Source organism: Bos javanicus, chromosome 11, assembly GCF_032452875.1.
Source record: "Bos javanicus breed banteng chromosome 11, ARS-OSU_banteng_1.0, whole genome shotgun sequence".
Lineage (NCBI taxonomy): Eukaryota > Metazoa > Chordata > Mammalia > Artiodactyla > Bovidae > Bos > Bos javanicus.
Window position 1 is genome coordinate 3,317,460 of NC_083878.1, and position 19,102 is coordinate 3,336,561.

Sequence of the window (19,102 nt, forward strand, 5' to 3'; positions counted from 1 at the left end):
TCCCTGATGAGATTCATGGTTACAGGGATGAACATGATTTTTTGGATACTGCAGAGTGAACTGTATCAACATTTGGAAGCTCTGCATATGTTAGTGACCAATATTTTCCAAATGATTGGTGTATATAGTGTTATGACAGCTAAAAAGGCAATTAAGACATCCTTTCTGCAACTACATGCATGTGTCAGGTCGGATCAGATCTTTATCATATACTTCAACCAACACAATACATCTTAAGGGGCTGAATGCAGAAGCAGACATGAGAATCTATCTGTATATTAAGTCTGAGAGCCACTGAAGAACTCTGTAAAAATGTAAAACAATCTGTTCTTATTGCAAAACTGTTTTAAAAAATACATATCTATTTTTTCATTTTTATATTATCTGTCAAACAGAATGGGCTTATCATTATTTTAAATGAATTAAATCACTATTTTAAGGATCTCAGTTTTCATTTCTAATATGGTCAATACTGACAGATATAACCTGCAAAAACAAAAAACCTCTCTGGAGTCCTTAATAATTTTTAAAAACTGAGATAAAGCAGAAATCCTAAATTATTTTTCAGACTGTAAAGGAATCCTGAGATCAAATAATTTTAGATCCACAGTTTTACAGCACCGTAGAGAACTGTGAGAGAATTTATTTGAAGCTGAACTGAAGACCTCCTCCAGAATTTCTTATTTAGAATAAATTTCTGGGATCTAGGGCATTCTTATTCATCTTCCTACCTCTTATAATACCTACATCTTACAGGTACCACCAAAGATTTGGTAAGATAAGAAAGGCAAATACTAGGTCATTTACTTCTTATGTTTATTTTCTCTCTTTATAAGTGCAGAGTGAACGGAATTTGTGGTTACTGAACTTTCTAGATATTATCATTTAGATATCTGGATAATATCTAGATATTTGGATAACCCTGAACTTATTATTTTTATGGCATTTTTTAATGGTATCTTTATGGACAGAAACAAAGAAAATTTTAAAAATGATTCCAAGAGAATGGCATGGATTAGAATATGAGACTCTCTAAATTTTAGTCTAGTGTTCTACCTATTACTCAGCAGAAAAAAAAAAAAAATTGAAAATTACTTAGAAAAATAACTTTCTTATATAAGACTGACTTAAAAATAGATCTATAAAAAGTATTCCATAAAGGTCTGGCTAATATATGTTTTATAGATTAAAACATAAAATTATGGGAAAGAACACAAATACTTGAAAAACTATAAAACATGTGGCTGGAGAGTAGTTAGTGATTCCTAACCAGTAATGCCCATGTGTCACATAAGCCTGGGCAAGGGCTCCCGACTCTGGGGGAACTACATGTGAACTTGGCCCTGCCAGCCATCACAGGTATGAACTCGGCCAAGGTACTTCCTCTCCCTGAGCTCTGTTCTTCCACCACCAGCAGAACATGTGAAATACTTATCTCTCAGGGTGGCTAGTGATAGCCCAGCCAGGCTGTTGTAGTGATTATGCGAAATTACAAACGTGAATGCACCCGACATGGTGCTGACACATACTAGCTACTCAGGGAATGCTGAAAACCTTTCATTCTCGCCTGTGAGCCACAGACTGACTCATGCAGTCCACATTCCCCAAGGGCTTCCCATTCGCCAAGCGATTCATCTAAGGGCTTCCATGTTGGTTTGTTTCATCTGTTAAAAACCCCTGTGACATCCAGATTATTAAGTTCACATTGCAACAGAGGCTCAAGTTTGGAAAGGCTGACACGCTTGGTCGAGGTGACCAAGCTAGGAGGTACACAGGCATGAGGACCCCAGGAGCCGACCTCCCTTGCTCCAAATGGGAAGCAGCCAAGTCACAGCTCCCTGACAGACTGGGACCTGTGCACTGCAAGGGCTCACAGCGAGGAGAGAAAGGAGGGGCAGACGACTGTTCCCATCAAAGTCATTCAGATGATGGAAGATTAACTAGATTCTCACTCTTACTCATTCAACACCTTTCGTTTTATAAATGTGAGAAAAACTAAGATAAATAGAAGACAAGTCCTCAAGGAGCCTATACCCAGATTTGGGAAACATGGCACCACACAAGAAAAACACACACCAAAGTTAACACAGGTGTAAATGAAGAGTCAGGGAAAATCAGAGGGCTGAACTGGTGGAGGGTCCACAGCCCGCGGGGCTGGTGTGCACAGGCTGTCTAAGGAGACGAGACGAGCTGGGCAGAAGGAAGGGCCCGGAGGCCAAGGGACTTGGGCCGATCTGCAGGTGGCGTCAGTTCCGAGTGCCAATTCCTGACTGACACAAGAAAGTTTTAAGTTCCTACATAATTGTGAGTGGGTTAGTGGCTGCTCAGCCCGGCCTGCATGACAGAGACTATCTGGTCCTAGAACAAACCAGCTTGTGCATACACTCAGCAGTTCAAAAATATCTGTTGAGGGAAAACTGTAAGTGCTACTGTGCTAAGTATGAATACAGCCAGCCACAGGTCTGGGCTTCATGGAGTTTACAATTTTATTAGAAAGTTTCCAAAATAAAAATTTAAATGACCAAGCTCAATATTTTGAAAAGAAAATAAAAAGAAATTAATAAAAAGAAACCATGTATTAGTCTATACACCTCATTGGCATCCTCTCAGAGGTTCTGGCAGCCATTATTATGGGCTTAACGTTTAATGCCCACAAACAGGACCTTCTACACAGCATGCCGCCTGTTGATCTAAATCCCACCCACTCCTCCTGGGCTTTATGCCTCTAAAAGAATTACTGGACTCTTCTGAACTTCTTCAGTAATCTGCCTTTCAGGCAGTTTAAGGATGGTTAATGTTTTTCTTCCACATCGCATCGGTCATATCATAAAATTACTTCTTTGCAATCGTATGAAGTTTGAATACTTACCGTGTTTCTAAAGACTTGGAATTCTTGTGTTCTTAAATCGATCTTTGCCACCTTACTTAAGTTAAACCTGAAATTAAAAAACACACAGAATTCTTTGCGAACAGCATCATAGTCAAAGCGGTTGCAGAGTAATTACCAAGGTTGTGTTTACCTTTCAGCAGATTTTGAGATCAATATTACCAGATTAATAGCCTTCAAAAAGCAGCTACAACTTACAGTTTATTCTTCACTTTTGAAACTAAAATATTTGAAAGGCTTCACCTGCTTCCTCTTTACACTGTTTTAGGAAGGAGTTCTTTATGATTTCTTTTTGTCTTCAACTGGAAGCTTTTCCAGATGCTTAATGTAACATCTCAGAGAAGGCAATGGCAACCCACTCCAGCACTCTTGCCTGGAAAATCCCATGGGTGGAGAAGCCTGGTAGGCTGCAGTCCATGGGGTTGCTAAGAGTCAGGCAAGACTGAGAGACTTCACTTTCACTTTTCACTTTCATGCATTGGAGAAGGAAATGGCAACCCACTCCAGTATTCTTGCCTAGAGAATCCCAAGAACAGAGGAGCCTAGTGGGCTGCCGTCTATTGGGTCCTACAGTCGGACACGACTGCAGCAACTTAGCAGCAGCAGCAATGTAATATCTGTTTCTCTCCCTAGAACTTTCTCTCAACCTCAATTATAGATGCAAGATTTCTCTAAGCAAATCTACTATTTATGAGCTGCAATAAAGCTTCAATACTTTGGCCACCCAATGCAAAGAGCCAACTCACTAGAAAAGACCTTGATGTTTGGAAAGATTGAGGGCAGGAGAAGGGGGAGACAGAGGATGAGATGGCTGGATGGCATCACCGACTCAATGGACTTGAGTTTGAGCAAACTCTGGTCGATAGTGAAGGACAGGGAAGCCTGGTGTGCTGCTGTTCATGGGGTTGCAAAGAGTCAGACGTGACTTAGTAACTGAACAACACCGACAACTTTCTATCAGACAAAAGATTTGGAGGTAAATGCTCGTAAGACCCCAGAACACCTTCTACGGGATACATATAATCCAGAGTGCTGTGGCCACAAAGGAGTCAATCCTGTATAATCATTAATTTAAAAACATCCTGATATTTTTACTTTATAGACAATAATACACCTGTAGTCCATGGGGTCACAAAGAGTCAGAAAGACTTAGCGACTGAATAACAACGAAATTTTAAATGTGTAAAGTGATCATTCACTGTTCATATGGAAACATTTTGATGATCTGAAACAATGCTTACCTTGATATTAACTTATCTACAAAGATGGAAGGGCTGGAATATAAAGCCAGGGGGATAAACTGAATATAGATGGGAACATCTGCAGGGTTTTCTAACATAATCTCTTCTTCCTTAAATGAAATAAAGAGGTGGTAAGTGAAAGATCTGCCCCATTAGAAGAAAGAGCAGATACTTCACACTATGATGCATTTCCAAAGGCCCATGGCACCTGGATACTTACTGAAGAGCAGTTTGTATTAGTGAGGGGAAACCTCACGAGCCGGGGGGAGCTGAGGAGGGATGGCCACGAGAGCTCGGCAGAAACTTTTGACAGGATGTTTTTCTGAAGGTCTGTATTTACTTCAAACATAGCGCTCAATCTAGAAAACACAATTTTTAAATCACTGTATCGAATTGAAATGCTTGAGCTTTCTCAATACAGGAAATTCTGTTAGGTGTGTGTTCTTGTGAAATTTTATTCTGGCCTTGAATAAACACAGGTTTACCTGCTCCTGACATCTTACTCTGTTTTCACAGACACATGAAGAGGTCTCTATTTTGGCACAGAGAGCTAACTATCACCAATCACCTGCCCTGTTTCCATACTGAAGGTGTAAGTGACCAGCCAGGCATACACAGATGACAGGATGGAATGGGGATCCTAAAGATCCTGCATGTTTAGGGGAAAGGTCTAGACACCAACAGCAGGTAAATATTTCAGCTGAACTAATGAGAAGGCAGCGCACTGCTTGGCGTATGGCTCCTTTCCCACTTGAGGAAAAAGCCACAAAATCTTACTATGCAATGAAGATGTCAGTTGAAACAATAATACATATGAGGGTTTTGTGTAGACATATATATGAAGCAATATTCAGGACCTCATCTGACTATTTCTCTACTTAGAAGTGTTTATAAACCAGCTGTTTAGAACTCAGAACACATTCCCTACGGAAACAGTATTACAGATGGGGCTAAACACTGAAGCCTATTTTATACCATAAGAGCACTGAATTATGATACCTAATATTGGTGAGAGTACCAGTTTTATAAGACTGGTAATGAGTTTTCTGTGACATGCATGTTGACAAGGTAATACAGAGGCAGGAGCGGGGAGAATGCCGCATTCACTATGCAGCTGCGACCTGGCAGCTCAGGGCAGGCAGGGAGGCTGGGTCTTCAGTGGGGAACACTAGGCTCACAGAGAGGAAGGCAGGGGTTTCAGTGGGTGGGAGGCGAAGAGTGAGCCAAGGGCAGCACTACCAGTCATTTATTCATAACTGGGGGTTAAAATACAGAGGCGACCTGTACATTACAACGTCTATTGTGGAAACTGGAGAACAAAGGAGTGTCTGAATTAGGGTTCTCTTAGTGAGTTCATTAGAAGAAGTCTCTTTGTACTAATTTTAACCATTTAAAAGGTAAAATTTACCTCTCTTTTTGCCTTAAGAAAACCTTTCACAGCAGGTAGTTCAGATACACAGAAACCTGCAGATTTGACTGTTCAGGGCTTGAATATACTAGGTTAGAATAAACCGGAAGATTTTGGTGATGCTGACAAATGCATCTCAAATTAGCCAATGGGGGGAAGAACAGTGTTCATCAGTCTTCCAATCAAGTCCTCTCTGGAAGCACACAGAGAGGGCCAATTTCTAAACTGCCACGTCCAAGTGTGTCTGTGCTTCCGAACCCAGCCACGGTGCTGATCTGTCAATGTGCACACTCCCACCTGAGCCCTGTGCAGCCCTAGCAGGTTCAGCACCGGAAAGGGAGGCAGTTCCTTCCACAAGGAGCAGAGACACTCCTCCTATGGTGAGATTCAAATTCTAAAGTGTTTCCTTGCCTTGAATGCGAGTCAGAGGCAGTTAGACTCTTTCTTACGCAAATGACTGTCTGATACGGAAGCTGAGCTTCCCCGGTGGCTCAGATGGTAAAGAATCCACCTGCATGCCAGAGACCCAGGAACAGTCCCTGGGTCTGGAAGATCCCCTGGAGAAGGGAATCGCTACCCACTCCAGTATTCTTGTTTAGAGAATCCCATGAACAGAAGAGCCTGGCAGGCTACAGTCCATGGGGTTGCAGAGCTGAACATGACTAATCCACTAAGCACAACACAGAACTCATCCTACACAAGGACAACTTCATCGAGTTTCTGTGACTTTCCATCTAGAGCACGGGAAATAAGACAAAAATGGTAGCGTGTGTCCTTCTGAGAAATACACAATCACAATGGCCATTCAAGATGCCTCATTACGGTTTTCTGAAGATTAGGCACATTTTCAGCAGTATAGAGAAGTAAAATAACCAAATACAGGAATATCTTTAGAAAATCACGTTTCAACCTGGTAAAGGTAGCTCAAATACTTACATACAGCAAAACCACTTACTTGTGACCTGAGTTTTCCTTTATTCCCATCCATCCCTTGAATAGGCTTTGATGCAAATCCCAGTCGGTGTCCCAGGCATCTTCCTGCATGGCTATGCCAGGCTGGACTCTGGGTTCAGCTAAAACACAGGCACAAATGGTATGACATACTCTGCCCCTCAAATGATTTCTACAGCATCGAGATGTAGGGGTGGGCCTTAGAAGCAGCAGCCTATCATTAATGGGAGTACCTTGGGGAGGGAGTGAAGGCGTGAGAGAAGAGTAAGATGACTTACATTTGGACAGAAAAGGCAAGCCGACATAGCAATGATCCCCGCACTGCAATCCAGGATCAAAGTAAATGTTTGCAATCTATAAAGGGGCACAGGAGAACCATGAATGCCCAATCCACGGAAGGTCACAATAACAAAGGACAAAAGATGGGAATCTGCAAATACAACGCGTTCAAACCTTTGATTTTTTCCCTGGCTCCAAGTCTTCCTTATTACCCCGCAATCGTTTGTAGTAAAAACGCACGTCTTCTGACAAAGATCGTATCTGTTGGATCTTTACCTTCTGTGAGAAGGAATTCATAATATTTAAACTCTGATGAACTATTTTCCCCTGAAGGAAGAAAACAAACAAATTCATTTGTAAATGGCTGGATTTTCTTCAGAACACACACTTTAGAACTGACAGACATATTTACAGAAGACCAAAGCTCAAAGTACCCTTAGAACGTTCAGAAGTTGGTAAGCTTTAAATCTGTAATCAGAGCCCCTCCTCCAAATATATGTATTTCGTCATTGTTTTTAAGGCCTGTTACAGAGAAATTAGCAAGACAAATCTTTGCAATCCTGTAAAAATGAATTAAAGTAAAAGTGCTCACATAACAAAGGTGCAGAACTAGCTTTGAATAAAGGAAAGAGTCACTGTCAGTTTGTTAAGAAAGGTTTGTTTATACCAAGGCCAGGCTACCTTAAAAGTTTCCAAATTCAGGATGAAAAAATTATGAAATCACTGAATTCTAAAAATCCAAAGCTAAACAAGAAACAAACAAAAAAAAAGATTTATTTTTCTCAGAAAAAGTATTTTATTAAAAAGAAAATACTATCTGTGCCAAAGAGAAATTAGACTATTTTTTAAAAACATAGGTTATCTGGCATCGTATTAAAATGAAGCATACGGATTAAATCATTACATTACCAATGACCGTGCTGATCAGCTATATGTCTCTTCCTGTGATAGGGTACCAATTTTATTTATTTTTTTTTATAAAGAGATTTATTTATATTTTTGTTATGGAGCACATCATGTTCCCTGACCAGGGATCAAATGCACGCCCCTGCATTGGGAGTGTTGAGTCTTAACCACTGGACTGTCAGGGAAGTCCCAGGGTGCCAGATTAAAAAAATATATATATGATTGAAATAATCATCAATAAAAATCATAACCTTTTCCTTTTTTTTTTTGTTGAATATAGAACCAGAATCTTATAACCTGATTCCTAGACTTTTAAAGAAGTCTAAAATGATCAGGGCTTCCCAGGTGGCACTAGTGGTAAATAATCTGCTTGCCAATACAGGAGATGCAAGAGACTGATCCCTGGGTTGGGAAGATTCACTGGAGTAGGAAATGGCAACCCACTCCAGTATTCTTGCCTAGAGAACCTCCTGGACAGATGAGCCTGAGCACCTAAAATGATCATACCCACTGGTCTAAAATTTGGTATTAAAAGACTAAGAAATTAAGAGAATGCATAGTAAAAAGAGTTCAATGATGGTGAAAAGTGAAAGTGAAAGTCGCTGGGTCGTATCTGACTCTTTGTGACCCCACGGACTACACAGCCAATGGTATATAGCTATATAGTATTCCAGGTCAGAATACTGGAGTGGGTAGCCTTTCCCTTCTCCAGGGGACCTTCCCAACCCAGGGAATGAACCCAGGTCTCCTGCACTGCAGGTGGATTCTTTACCAGCTGAGCCACCAGGGAACCCAAGAACACTGGAGTGCATAGCCTATCCCTTCTCCAGTGGATCTTCCTGACCCAGGATCGAACCGGGGTCTCCTGCATTTGCAGTCGGATTCTTTACCAATTGAGCTATCAGGGAATGATGGTGAGATTAAATCTAATTCTTATTATATACAGTCTAAACAGAGTAAAACGCAGTAGAAAGAAAAATTATTATTAGAAAAATGATAAGAAGTCTACAAATTAACTGTCTTACTGGAAAGGAAGGTGGAAGAACCATGTGCTTTGGGAAGCAAGTCAAAGAACCCACTGCGATCACAGCCTTCACAGGAATTGTTAGGATCTGTGGAGGGAAGAAGCAAACCGCAGAGAAATAAGTGTGTAAATCCTAGACTGACCTGACAGTTGTTGCGCTATTTTAGGAGATTTAAAACAATCAATCTTGGGACTTACATGAGCAATAACCAACTGGTAAGCAAAATTAAAATCACCCATGCATACTGTTTAATCTATCCATGTACTGTACAAAATGCACTGAAATACACTTCCATGTACTTCTCAGAGGTTCACTGAAAACAAGGGAAATAAGACCAAAAACGGGAAGGAATGAAGAATGGATTTTTCTGCAGATTATTAATTTAAAAAGGAAAGTCCAACTATACTCTTAAAACAATGCATGAAAAATCCAGCATTTTTAAAAGCTACATAGCTCTCTACTTTTTTGTACGTAGCAATAAATTAATGTCAACCTGATTTTTTAAAAAACGAGCTGAATATTCCAAGTTTAAAATCTCAACTCACACTCTATTTGCAACTCACAAGGATACTTTGCTAAGGAAATGTACTTATTTCTATCAAAAGTGATAAATGTGGATTCCTCACTTTCGGAGATAATTAATTTGACATACTCCCAACATATGATTTATTACTAAAAGATCAATTTTGTTTATTCTGAATGAGTTTGCTTTCATGGGTGGCAGGGGTTGTATGTGCTAAAAACAGGTAGGAGAACAAAAGTAGCTTGCTGACTTCAGCAGTGCTCAACTTCCCAAGAGCTTTACAAGAACACATACAAATATTTAGACTTGGCAGAAACATATCCCTTCAAAATCTCATTGGATGCAACATGTCAACCCCACATAAAGTCTTTAAAAAAGTTCACTGATTTTTGTTTGGTTCCTGACTTAGAATGACTCATGTAAACATAATTGTGAGAACTCAAATTAAGATGTGATTTCCTGATTGTATCTTCCTTTTTGGCAACGTTACACAGCAGGATATTTATGACCGCAGAAAGAGAGAGATCTAACCTCAAGTATTTCAGCCAGGGCCCATGTAACGCTACAGCCATTTGTAAGCCATGCTAACAGCAAATCTAAAAGGGCCAAATGCATTTTCCTAAAGTTGCTTTTAGTCAAGAGATTCAGGTTTTATCAGAAAACTATGAGCTAATAAAAAACCATTATTTTGTAAACTATTCTCAGAAGCTTAAGTTTTTAAAAGTATCAAATAGGTAAACCGTAACTTTTTGAATAAACTTAGTTATAAAAACAAAAAAAGGACTGAATTTTTCAGAAAGACCCCACTGACCTGAATCCCCGTAAATAAAGTCCTTACCTCATAGTCTGTCGTGATCTGTATAGCCCCATCATGAATTCCTTCCAGTTTTTTTGCAGTAAGTTTGACTCTGAACACTGCAAAGTATCCTGAAGCTAGTATTACCTGTATGGAGTAGAAATTACATCCTTCGTTAGCCTTCCTAATTGAAGTTTTCTATTAAAATGGAAAAGAAAGCTACAAAAACCCTTCAGTTTTAAATCAGTGTTAACTCATATAGGTTAGGAATTCAAAATCCTAACTAACATACAATTAACACATCATCATGTACAAATATCTCAAAGTAAATAACGCCCATCTCTGGATGTTTATCTATTATACTTATTCCATGGGCTACTGAGAATACTGGTTCCCCAAGGAACAGCTGAATTCTCAGCTGCTAAGTTGGGGAGGGGTGTGGGCCTCATCCCCCAGTCATATACCTGCATGGTCAAAGGGAGCGCAGGCTACAGCAGACGGATACAGCCTTCCCCTACCCTTCAGAAGCCACGTCAGGGCACAAGTACACACAAAGTTGGTTCTGCTTCCAGTTCTGAATTTAACTTTGGCGTGTTAATACCCATGTCTTCAGATCAACTGAGACTGGGTCATACGAAAACATCAAAAAATCAAGGAAAGAAGGAAAAGTTAAGCAAAGCAATTCTGAAAGAAAGCAGAACGCAGAACATGGATCTTACTTATTTTCTCAAGCTATCCTGCTGATATTTCTGGTGCTTAATCTTTTCAATCGAGAAACTTCCAAAAAAACATGAAATTCATTTTGTGAAGTTGTACTTTAGTCAGTAGTAGTTATACTTTACCTAGAATTTACATTTACCTCAAAATAACAAATGTGGGTATACCAAACATATCCACTTCCCCCCTTTAGAAGCATTTCTATGTTGGTTTTATGCATTTCTAACGTTTTCATCATGACTGTGACCACCCCAATCAGAGCATGTGTCTGAAGAGCGTGGAGAGTTGTTGACAGTGTGTGTTTCATAAGGAACAGGACGCTCATTTAGTTCATATGTTTGGCTTTTTGGAAAATAGCTGGACAACAGTTGAAAGTTTACAACTTAAACTTTACAAATTACAAACTTAAAAAAAAATCCACATTTTGCAGAGTTGTTATTTTGAAGCTGGCAACTCACTACAACTTCCTATTTTAAGTAAGGAAGGGTTCATACAAATGATCTCATCTTTCTATCCCTTGGTTCTTATATTTATGTAGTTTCTTTTTAAGTTTTTATCTTGTACTGGGGTACAGCCCATTAACAATGCTGGGAGAGTTTCAGGTGCACACAGAAGGACTCAGCCATGCACATACATGTATCCATTCTCCCCAAACTCCCCTCCCATCCAGGCTGCCACAAAACAGTGAGCAGAGTTCCCTGTGCTGTACAGAAGGCCCTTGATGGTTATCTACTTTATTTATTTATTTATTTTTTTTATTGCAAAATACATTTATTGATGATAACTTTATATAATTTACTCCCTATATCTGATGTTACAAACTTTAGGGTCTTTGAGATAGGCAGGATCCTTGTATGTAACTGGCATAAACCCCAATATTTGAGCTCTCTTAATTGCTTTTGTGATTTCTCTTTGTTTCTTCCCACAAAGACCTGTTATGTGCCTTCCGTAAATGCATCCAGTAAATGGAGAAATAAACTGGGATAAAAGCTGTACATTCTTATAATCTACACGTTTTTCACACAAGATACATTTTTTCAGAGGCTCCTTGTAAGGATTTTCCATTGGAATAGGCAGGTCCTCACTGCTGGTTACCTGTTTATATTGTGAACAACTTCTCCACAGCACTGCACGAGTCCCGGAATTTGTGAGGCAGACAAAAGCCGTTGGGAAACGCGTAAACTTTCTCTTCCCTAGCCCACCGCAAAGACCTACCACAGCAGCCATGGTTCCTTGCTCCTCCCCTTCCCGTTATCTACTTTAAATATGGCAGTGTGTACATGCCCATCTCTTATATTCATATAGTTTTATATAAAAGTGAATTCTAAAACCCTAAAGTTTCCAGCAGGTTTCATGTTACTGAGTGGACCCCTCAAACACTTTAAATAAGTGTTAACATGTGCTATTGTAGGAGGAAATGATCCAGAGTCCTAAGATTATTAATTTATAATGTATTATGAAAAACAGTATAATTCAACCATCTCGGATTAGATCTACATACAATTTTACTTTAACTTCGTTGTTGAAATGAACATATTAATAGCTGGTCTCATTATTATCCTTTTTCAGCATTCCATTTGTATTAAAAATAAAATCTCAGCTGGAGTGACAAATATTACTTGTCATGGGCATATTCTTTTTTGTTTTAAAAGGAGACTTTATTTATGAGTCAAATTTAAAACATCATAAATTATTAAAATACAAATACCCAACACCCATGTATCCATCACAATATCTGATTATGGAGCTTGAATGCCACACAGCTGCAATTAGAATACACATTATCCAGTATACACATTATCCAGTACTGTTTCCCACTTTTTCATAAATCCTTTTTCAATTTTTTTTACATACAATCCTACTTACAGCTTATCTGCTTCAATATGCAACCATAAAATCGCGACTTTATACATTTGGTTGTGATTATCTGCAATTATTACTACTACTATCACAAACATCTGCATTCTCACCACTTCTGGCTCTTTAAATGACTTCCACAGGAAGAAGTCCCAGGAGTGGTATACATTGCCAAATTATTCTCTAAAAAACCTGTTTTGGGGAATCTTTCTCATACAAAATGTTTAAATACGTTTTTATGGCCTATGGCATTCCATGGAAAGGTCTTTGTCAACAATCTCTGTGCATAAGGACATCTGCTTTTCCTTCTGTAAAACTGCCATGAGAAGTTCTATCCTAACCTTCAGAGGAGGTTATATTCTGCTCCTTCCAAGTCGCACAGGTGATTCTACTAACTCTGCTCTGAGTAAGTTTAAACTCTGAGATCGCTTTTCAGCAGTGGTGAGGGCCTAGACTGATACATTCACTTGCTCTTGTCTCATGTACTTTTATGACCAACTGTACGTAAGACAGAGTAAAAGTGTATGGGGAGAGCCACACAGAGATCAAACAAATGCTGTTTGTCTCACTGATACTGTCTTCCATCAATACAGAGAACTGAACAGAAGCAGTACTGCAGAACTGAAAACAACTTCTACTAACCTGCAGGGTTCTTTCTCTTGCCTAGTGAACTCAATGAACAGACTCAGTTTAGCGCCCATGGAAACTTCTCCTGTAATGGTACCTGTGCTCTATCTTAACTCCTTTGAGTCTCAAGTGCTCTCATCATGAAAGCAGTGAGTTTAAGTAGATTACCTATAAGGTCCTTTCCACATCAAATAGCCAATGCTGTTATGAATCTCATAATATTTCGAGGAGGGACCTCCCTGGTCATCCAGGGGCTAAGACTCTGTGCTCCCAATGCAGGGGGGCCTGGGTTTGATCCCTGGTCAGGGAACTAGATCCCACTTGCCACAACTAAGAGTTCACATGCTGCAACTAAGACCCAGCACAGTCAAATAAATAAATTAATATTAAAAATAATATCATGAGGAATAGTCTTCTATTTGCGATTTAGACACACATCTAAGTTTAAGGAAACAATAGAAAAGTTTACATACCGATGACTGTTCTGATAGAGAGGATTTTTCAAACTCTGGAAGGCTTGAGATGATTGTAGTTCTATTGCCTCTTTCAGTAGCTACGAGTTCTATTGATAAACCATCTCCTATAATATGCCAGCTTTTTATAGCCAACTTAAAAGAGAAAGATATGGAAGCAATTATTGCAGCACTATAACTGCAGCATAAAATCTCTAAATGTGATTTAGAATAACAACAGATTTTTCTTTTCTTACCTCAATTGGATTGCTGTTTATAATGGCAAATAAAATATTACTTGCTTCTGTTGCACTCAGTATACCAAAATCTATGAAACGTTCTTCTATTTTGGGGGGTAATACAAAGTACTGGAAAGACAGAAAAGAACCAGATTAGATGTAAAGTTACACTTATGTAACAGTAACACTTCAAGAAAAAGTTAACTATATTAAGGTACACTAAGGTTCCTACATTTTATGTAAATATACACATACATAATACATAATTAAGAACTTTGTATAATGGAAGTATTTTGAGTACTAGGTGAGATTAAGTGGAGCCCTGGAGATTTAGGCAAGAAGTCCCCAGTCTCAGCAGACTTCACGCATTCATGAAAGCAGCTACAAGCCAGTAATCATTTAAGCAGAAGAAATGCAGAAGGAGTGTCAGTGGTATGATACCGCAGGTCCCTTTGGTTCTAAAGTTCTTACTGATGCTAGGTTTTTGGAGGACCACACTTCTTATCTTTTTGCTTTCTTTTCATCTTTTGCATCTATCAGTTTTCTTTCTTTCCCAAACTTCTTTCATGGATTACCCTAAGGACAACTTTGCTTGGGGTTCCCCCACCTCCCTTGGCTTATTTTCTGTATTAGAAAGACTTCTGTTTCCTTTCCTGCAGTTATTTAGATGACTATTCCATCTGTGTCTTTGTACCCGATTCCCTGTTTCTTATCTGATTCTTCTCTTCAGTCTTGTGTTTTCAGTTTTGGTCACCTCTTCCCTACATAATTCCCTTTTCACTTGCCCTGTAGTATTTTTTAATTTTTTTTTGCTTATTATGTTTCTTCTGCTTAGTTTGTTTTTAGCTTGCCCATGACTGTAACCATTTAAAAGCAAAATCAAGAGGAGTGGACCTGATCTAAACAGAGGTGTAGCTAGAGAGGTCAACTCTGTCATGAGGAGATACAGCTGCTGGGAGGGTGAACATCTTGGAAGCACAGACTAGGGAGGAATTACAACAACTTGTTAAGTACAAAAACAGCAAAATTTAAGTGTCTGCAACACAACTACTTAATAGTAGCTGAAAACAACAAAGATGTGGAGGGAGTTTAAATTTTAAAAGGCAGGTAACATACTTACATCTAAAAAGCCTGTATATACCCGCACAGGTAAGTGAAACTTAGAGGCATTGGTAATAAGTAAAATATTGTTATCTATGTGCATGGACGATGTGGATGGCATAAAAAAGAGAGTAAAAATGTAGCCTGATCCATTTGGTAGAATTAAGACTGGTTTGCTGAAGTTGTGAACCTAGGGGATGATAGGAGAGAAAAAACCATGTCAGTACCGTTTGCTTGGGAGACTGGTAAAATCAAAAGTATGAGGGGTCAGAAACATACTTTAAACATTGTTTTGGCTTCTTCTGGTAGCAACACATCATGAATGAGGATCGCAAAGCTGAAAGTGTTAGTAAGGTAAATTGGCCTTTCCACAGGATCAGCAGGACTGTCTCGAATGTGAAATAATGTTGCAGCGTGATCAAATCCCAAATAACTATTTGAAAAAAACAAAAACAAATCATTTTTATTTTCACATGTTAATTTATAATGCAAGTTCTTTAGTGGTGTGTAATAATTTACGTTTAGCAGTAAGGACTGTTGTTAGAGAATTAAGACTATAAATATTTTAGTGATTGACCATATGATTTAAAAGAAAATTTATTATAGTGTAATAAAAAGAACTATTTGCTACCACATTATATGTAATCAAACAATGAACATCAAGAATATACTAACAAAAAAAAGTTTTAAGCTATTAAAAAAAAAAAAACCATGTTTATCATTCAGTTGCAATCAGCTTTGTTAAAACAAGTCCCTACTAAGCTGGACATGAAACTATTACTGGTTAAAGTAGAAAATGAACTACATATATTATTACCTATTTGTAAAAAGCTATAATTTTAGAACAGTGTTTAATGGGTTTATAAAGGAATAAAAATGACTTTGTTTCAAGTGACAATATACTTTAATAAATAAGGTATAGTCATCTGCATGTTACAAAAATAATTACAGAAATGAAATGCTTCAAGTGATTTAAAAATCAGATTCACTTTTCTATTGCATTATGGAATCATTAGGATTTCATTTAAGCCCAAATCATATCATCCCATTTACTTCTTTCTTCTAAAAGTAAAAAAAATAAAATAAAAAATGAACAAAATACAGAAGATTTTTCTCCTTTATGGCTGAAGTTTTTTTAATACTAATTCCATGGAGTTTATGTGAATTTGCCTACTACTTCTGCTAAAGTCAGAGAGTAGGAAAACAGAACTTACTGATTAGTAAAAAGTTACAAAGTTTATTTAAAACAGAAACTCACCCATCTAAAACCTCTGCTTGATATGGTATTTCAAGTTTAGAATAACTCTTTTCCTTTGCTTTCACAGTTATTTTCCCAGAAAACTGAGATGGTTTTTTCGCCTTTGATGCTGAAACGAAGCACAGAAGATAATCTGCCACCTTCTGCTACCAATGAGTTTACACAGAGGAGGATGAGGGTGACTCTGCATGGATGGATAGAAGTCTTAAAAAGACAATGAGCTTTCAAACTGGCACACAGAATACAGTGACAACACTTTAAGTCAAATATCACATTTTCCATTCAAAAATGGAAAGATATTTCAATTTTCCTGGAATGGGATAAATAGGTAAGGAACTAGCAAGTGAATACCATTCAGGAGGGAAAATGCTATAATCTGAGCTATTTCTCTCTCACCATAAGCTCTGGCTTTACGTACAACAGGGATTGCTCAACCTTGGTGCTGTGAACATTTCAGGCCAGGTAAACTCTGCTGGGGGGTGGGGGGTGCGGTGGTGGAGGGGTGGCTATCCTGTGCACTGTGGGATGTTGGACAGTGCTGTCAAAACAGCTTCTATCTGTGAGACATCAGCTGCTTTACCCAAAAGTGTCTGCAGATGTTGCCAAATGTCCCCAAATTGAGAACTGTTGCTTCACAGCTAATTAAGAAATAACATTCCTTGTGTGGTCAGAATCTTGCTATAAATACCGATAAAGTAGCCTGGTGCAAGAAATGCCAAGAGTTATGAGACATACACTCTCCCTGCCATCATACTGTTCTCACAGATGAAGTTAAAACCTTTAAATTTTGGATCACTTGTGATTTTCCTTCTGGAATTACAGAAATAGTCAGTTGGATCCAATCTGGGTACCTACCCATTAGATGTTCCTTTCAAAGCAAATAAAGAACCTGTTTATGTTTATCTCCTTTAAAGTACTTCAGGAACACTTCCACTTATGAGAGGAATTTTATATGTAGGGTCTGCAAATGTGTGTTATCCAACTTTAGCATAAAAAAGGAACAAAATAATGGTATGACATCTAGTACGTGGCTGTGTACAGGCAGTGTGCATTCAGACTTTTACACCTCCCATAAAGCCCCATTTCCTTCTGTTTACTGTACAGCCGTTTCTGGATGCTTATTTTTTTTTTTTTGCTATTTATTCTGACATAAGGCCTGGTGGCTGCTGTCTATGGGGTAGCACAGAGTTGAACACGACTGGAGCAACTTAGCAGCAGCAGCAAGGTTAGTAACAAGGGCCATAATTTAGGCATTTCATAGTACCTTATCATGGAGAAGGCAATGGCACCCCACTCCAGTACTCTGGCCTGGCAAATCCCATGGACGGAGGAGCCTGGTGGCCTGCAGTCCATGGGGTCGCTAAGAGTCGGACACGACTGAGCAACTTCACTTTCACTTTTCCCTTTCATGCATTGGAGAAGGAAATGGCAACCCACTCCAGTGTTCTTGCCTGGAGAATCCCAGGGACGGGGGAGCCTGGTGGGCTGCCGTCTATGGGGCTGCACAAAGTCGGACACGACTGAAGCGACTTAGCAGCAGCAGCACCTTATCAAGTTATATTTTAGCAAATGAAGTGGTTAAAGTGTCAAGAAAATTCAGTTAAAAATCATAAGGAATCACGACTTTAAGAGACAAATGATTACATGGTAAGTCAACACTGCAGAGTGAATATTCGTGGTACGTTCTGAAATTTTTATGTTTATTTTTATAATTAATTAATTTGGCTGTGCTGTGGGGCTTGTGGAATCTTAGCGTCCCAACCAAGACTGAACCAGGGCTATGGCAGTGAAAGTGCTGAATCCTAACCGCTGGACCGCCAGGGAATTCCCCCTGAACATTTTCAAAGTTAAGTAAAAAGTGCATTTTTTGATTGATGATTTTCACAGGAATCTCAGTATTGAGATTTGTATTGTAATCTAGGGGTGGTGGTGGGGAAGGAGGGAGCAAGTGTGAAGTGGAGGGATTTTTCCATGATGATGAAAACCACTTTCAAAGATGAGGGGGAGGAGAAGCAGAGGAAACCTTTCCTTTCCCACCTTCACCTTGAGCTTCTTGAAAATGGGCCCTTGCAGAATAAATCTGCCAGTTTTTATAACAAATAAAAAGCACTTTTAAGAAATGTAGCACTTTCTTTAAAAGATGCCTTCTCTTGTCTTTGTGCTAAATTTTACATAATTTCTTTAAGAAACACTTATTTTAGACTCTGTGATCTCAGAAGAACCACCACTCCTGACATTCATTTATGAGTGGGAGCAGTCACCAGGCTGTCAGCACAGGCGCTGGAGAAGGGCGAGGGGCACCACACAGCACAGCTGCACTGCCCTAGTGTGTGCCCTGGCCTTCTTGGACTTAGCAGATCTGTCTGTTCTTAGGGTCAGAAACTCTTTCTCAGTAAGGGAAGGCAATGTACTTGCTGATACTGACACTGATAACTGGCGGTCATGGCTGGTGTCAGAAGACCACTCATCACACATTTGGAAATATCTGTGCCATCAAGCCTTCAATACGGATTATTTTTTGACAGCTGGTTTATGAAAGTGTGCCATGTGTATAATCTCAATTTCTTCAGGCGTTTTCTCTGAGCTCGTGGGATGAATGCTGTGTTGGCAGCCAAGTGTGCAGCTGCTCCAGGCCTTCCATGTGAGAGGAGTGAGCACAGATACCTCACAGACACTGGCCCCACTTAGGGGGGTCCGCAGTGGCCAAACATTCTCTCCTGACGAGGAGCTTAGCTATAAAATGTGGATTATGAGCAAAGATGGCTTTATCATGAGGCCAAAGGTCAAGCTTCAGGGCTCCTCACTTGGATAGGTCATTATGAGAAAAGCCCCATT

The 19,102-nt window shown here is 39.2% G+C and overlaps 2 protein-coding genes across 4 annotated transcripts in view; both read right to left on the minus strand.

The window, feature by feature from the left end:
* Window positions 1-19,102, minus strand: part of TMEM131 (transmembrane protein 131) — a 186,679-nt gene that overhangs the window by 27,030 nt on the left and 140,547 nt on the right. For all 3 annotated transcript variants that reach the window (XM_061431586.1, XM_061431587.1, XM_061431584.1), the window contains 13 exons: window positions 16,268-16,376; window positions 15,289-15,442; window positions 15,029-15,199; window positions 13,927-14,037; window positions 13,691-13,825; window positions 10,059-10,163; window positions 8,698-8,784; window positions 6,941-7,093; window positions 6,766-6,841; window positions 6,492-6,609; window positions 4,349-4,487; window positions 4,129-4,238; window positions 2,870-2,936 (listed from right to left, as the gene is read on the minus strand). In XM_061431586.1, the coding sequence (XP_061287570.1) occupies window positions 2,870-2,936; window positions 4,129-4,238; window positions 4,349-4,487; window positions 6,492-6,609; window positions 6,766-6,841; window positions 6,941-7,093; window positions 8,698-8,784; window positions 10,059-10,163; window positions 13,691-13,825; window positions 13,927-14,037; window positions 15,029-15,199; window positions 15,289-15,442; window positions 16,268-16,376 (1,535 nt within the window). The remainder of the gene's footprint in view (window positions 1-2,869; window positions 2,937-4,128; window positions 4,239-4,348; window positions 4,488-6,491; window positions 6,610-6,765; window positions 6,842-6,940; window positions 7,094-8,697; window positions 8,785-10,058; window positions 10,164-13,690; window positions 13,826-13,926; window positions 14,038-15,028; window positions 15,200-15,288; window positions 15,443-16,267; window positions 16,377-19,102) is intronic.
* Window positions 11,485-11,984, minus strand: LOC133256705 (small ribosomal subunit protein bS18m-like). The gene has a single exon (XM_061431588.1). The coding sequence runs from the start codon at window positions 11,958-11,960 to the stop codon at window positions 11,529-11,531; it is 432 nt and encodes a 143-aa protein (XP_061287572.1). The 5' UTR covers window positions 11,961-11,984; the 3' UTR covers window positions 11,485-11,528.

What these genes read in the sequence shown, in the direction of transcription:
- LOC133256705 (XM_061431588.1), bottom strand. Translation starts at nt 11,960, where the DNA reads ATGGCTGCTGTGGTAGGTCTTTGCGGTGGGCTAGGGAAGAGAAAGTTT.